This window comes from Nematolebias whitei, chromosome 14, assembly GCF_014905685.2.
Source record: "Nematolebias whitei isolate Nwh7 chromosome 14, NemWhi1, whole genome shotgun sequence".
Lineage (NCBI taxonomy): Eukaryota > Metazoa > Chordata > Actinopteri > Cyprinodontiformes > Rivulidae > Nematolebias > Nematolebias whitei.
The window spans coordinates 2,977,394-2,980,758 of NC_056511.1; the positions used below are offsets into that span (position 1 = coordinate 2,977,394).

General features: G+C 44.2%; 1 protein-coding gene across 1 annotated transcript in view; it reads right to left on the reverse strand.

Annotated features, from left to right (window-relative positions):
* LOC119420381 (polypeptide N-acetylgalactosaminyltransferase 10) overlaps positions 1-3,052 on the reverse strand; it is a 107,402-nt gene extending 104,350 nt beyond the window's left edge. Inside the window, exon 1 of the mRNA XM_037687766.1 lies at positions 2,700-3,052. Within this exon, the coding sequence (XP_037543694.1) occupies positions 2,700-2,858 (159 nt within the window). The 5' untranslated portion in view covers positions 2,859-3,052. The remainder of the gene's footprint in view (positions 1-2,699) is intronic.
* Positions 3,053-3,365: the final 313 nt, after the last annotated feature.

Below are 3,365 nucleotides of genomic sequence, written 5' to 3' on the forward strand. Positions count from 1 at the left end.
GTAGATGTAGCTAAATATGCTAGTAGATGTAGCTAAATATGCTAGTAAACGTAGCTCAATATGCTAGTAGATGTAATCTGCAGCCACTTCTTCAGCTCGTTCTCCATCCCTTGTCCTCATCAGGCAGTGGTATGATCATATTGTCCTGTTTGAGCTCTGACAGCTGGTGTTCCTACATGTTTAAATTAAATCCACAATGCTCAGAGAAACTACTTTAGCTCGTACTGTTCTCACAGAAACAAATGTTGGTTCTGGTCCGAGCTGGAAGTCGCACCTATAATTCACACAAGGCATCATGGGGGATAGGAATAAGGTGGACAGGCAGAGAAACAGTGTGAATGCTGAGTAACCGTGACGACAGTTTGTTGTAGGAAACAGGCGCTGAAACAACTTTGTACAGTTTCTAAACATTATGTTGTTTTCACATCATACCGGCACGCCTCTGAGCCACGTCAGTAAAATAATCCTGTTCGGTGCTTCAGACTGATGCAGCGCGTTATGACGTTAGCTCTGAAGAAGCTGCACCTCCTCGTGACTGAGGAGGAGCAACTTAAAGGCTTAATTATTGATGGACTTTCATAATTCATGCTCCTTCATCAACAACTGCTTCATACCAACTGCTCGGGCGGTTCTCAGACGCAGACTGTGGCTGGAAGCAGCTCAGAAACACGCCTAACACTGATGACCCAAATATCCATCATAAATAAATAAAAACAAGTTGTTTGGGTCTTAAAATGAGTTTGACACAACCTGAAGAGCAGCAGCCTGTGGGACGGGCCTCCTTCTGACTGCTGCGTTGATGTTAAATGTTTGATTTATTTAAGCGTCCAGAGTTAAACTAAACTAAAAACAACTTCTCGTGTGTTGCGGCAGAAAGCAGCAGCTGAGATTAGCGCTCGTTAAGAAGCTTTTCAGACTTTTGTTATGTCAACGTTTGTTAAACGTATTATCCCTGCGAGAGTCGATGATGAAACAAAGCCCTCGTTGTGAGAAGCAGGAAGTAGCTTTACGAAATTTGAGTTTGTGAAGGTGGGTTGGACTGGACCGGAAGAATATTTGAAGAAAAATCAAATGTTTATTGGAATAATTCAAAATGTGGTTTTGCCTTAAATGCCCATCGCTAGCTTAAATGATTTTATATGTGACGCTCCTTCAGCGTGGAGCGTCTTTGGCCTACTTGTCCTCGTCCTCATCTATTGGCCTCATTTTTCAGATCAGCGGGTCTGTTCTTGTCGGGGCTCTGTGGAGGCTGACAGCTGTTATCTCACAGTTTGTTAATATGTAACACGCTCTCCCTGCCTCGCCGACGTCCTTCTAATCTCCGTTTATAGCATCTCGTTGTCGGTTAAGATATCAAATAAAAACTTGGAGCAGATCTGTGTCGAGTCAGCTGTTTTTATCATCATCTCTGGAGTTGCGGATTATTTTGATGACAAATAAAGTTTACTAACGTTTGCAAACGTTACAATTACCTGATAATGAATATTATTTATTTACGGGCGTGTATTCCCTCTGAAGAGAAGCTCGGAGCAGTAAAACTTATTCAAACACCACTTTTACAATCAAATGTGTTAAATTTAATCAAACACCAAATTGATTCAAAACTCACTCAGACCAAGGTACGAGCCATGAGGTCTTCCATCCTGCACATTTTATCTAATTTGAACACTGAGTTACAGTCTGTCATAGGACTTTATTTTGGTGGTCATTGACTTTTCTCAAAAGCACAAAAACGGATGAAAAATTACCAAAAAAAGAGAAAATCTGAGATTCTGCGGCTCATCGCAACAACACACCTGGACTCAACAGGTAACGAGTTGTTGACAAACATTAACGAGAGTTCCGTTAAAATCCGTATAGAGGTTGTTGAGATATTTTGCTAACAGACAAATACTAATAGTTACTGGCAACGCTTTAAATATAAACTGTGAACAATTAGTCCACCCTTGAAGTATTTGTTGAGGATGACTCTCAGCTACTACCATACAAATAATTAGTTTAATATTTGTAAATTTGACAGAATTATTATGTTTTTAAGCCCAGCTGGCTGTGGCAGCCATCTTTAAACCCGTTGACTCCAAAGTTAGTCAGTTGCAGATGAACATCCAATAGTTATAATGTCCCCAGTGATTTATGGGATATTTTGCTAACAGTCAGACAAACGCACGGGGACAAGGTCAAAAACAGCGCACTGTTGCCTTTAAGAATAACATTTAAAAAGTATTTGTCCATATTTGTTGCAAAATGGTTTTTAGGCTGTTTAACATTTTTATATAGTTGTAATTTTATTATATTTGCGTTTTTATTGCTTGATGATTTATGATGTTACTAATAAAAGTACCTTGCGTTGTTTTGTGTGTTTTTATAAACAAAGTAGCTTTGAAGGGGTGATGGAGCAGAGCCTGTGTTTTCCGACAACCTCTGAACGCATCGCCTCCTTCACGTTTTGACAACTTCCTGAAGTCCGACTTCGTGATGAGTTTACGGTCCCGCCTCGGCTCGGGTTAGAGACGTGGCTCCCGCTTCGTCCCGGATGATGGAGCCGACGTTTAACCGGAGCTACAAACACGACTCGTGGGTTGAGACGATAAAAACAGACGCAGCAGGAATGTCGTCACTGAACCGTGCTGCGTTCAATTCCCACCTCCAGAACCGACAGCCCTCAGCGCCATTACCCGTCACAGCCGAGCCGAGCTTACCTGGATCGGGTTGATGCCGCCCGGACCGTCCGCCGCGTCAGGCGAGTTGTCGAAGACCCGGTCCCGGTACAGGGACCACAGGCCCACGTTCGGGAGGAAGAGGAAAGCCGCCACGAGCAGCCCGGCGACCTGCAGCAGCCTCTTCTGTCTCCGCCTCATGTCTCCGCGTGTCCCGACGGCTCGTTCCCCCGAGCGGAGACAACTTCAGTCCGGCTGCGGGGACGGACAGCGTCGCTGTGAGGCTCCGTGGGCCTACAGCGCCGCCGCTAGGGGGGGCCGAGTGCTCGATTCCGGGCGGGGGGAGGAGGAGACACTCGGTGGACTGACGGTTCTTAACAACTTGTTACAGTAACTCGTTACTTTGTGATCAAAGCCAGAAGCGCGAGACCAAACAAAGTTTTACTGACGGCTGACGTCTGTGCTGAGTTCAAATGCAGCTCGGAAATAAGAACTTTTGTTTGTTTTTTTGGCCAGCGCTGCTCCATCCGCAGGATTTAGTAAAAAATACGCGTCACATACATTAAAATAAAATAAATGTTTGTAAGCTCAATCATCCAGGGAGATAAATACAAAAAAGGTTACATGAGGTCATCTGGTCCGTTTCATCCAAAGACTCATCAGTCTGAGGCCTGCCACCCAGATCTGTCTTATAAATAGTGTCACATG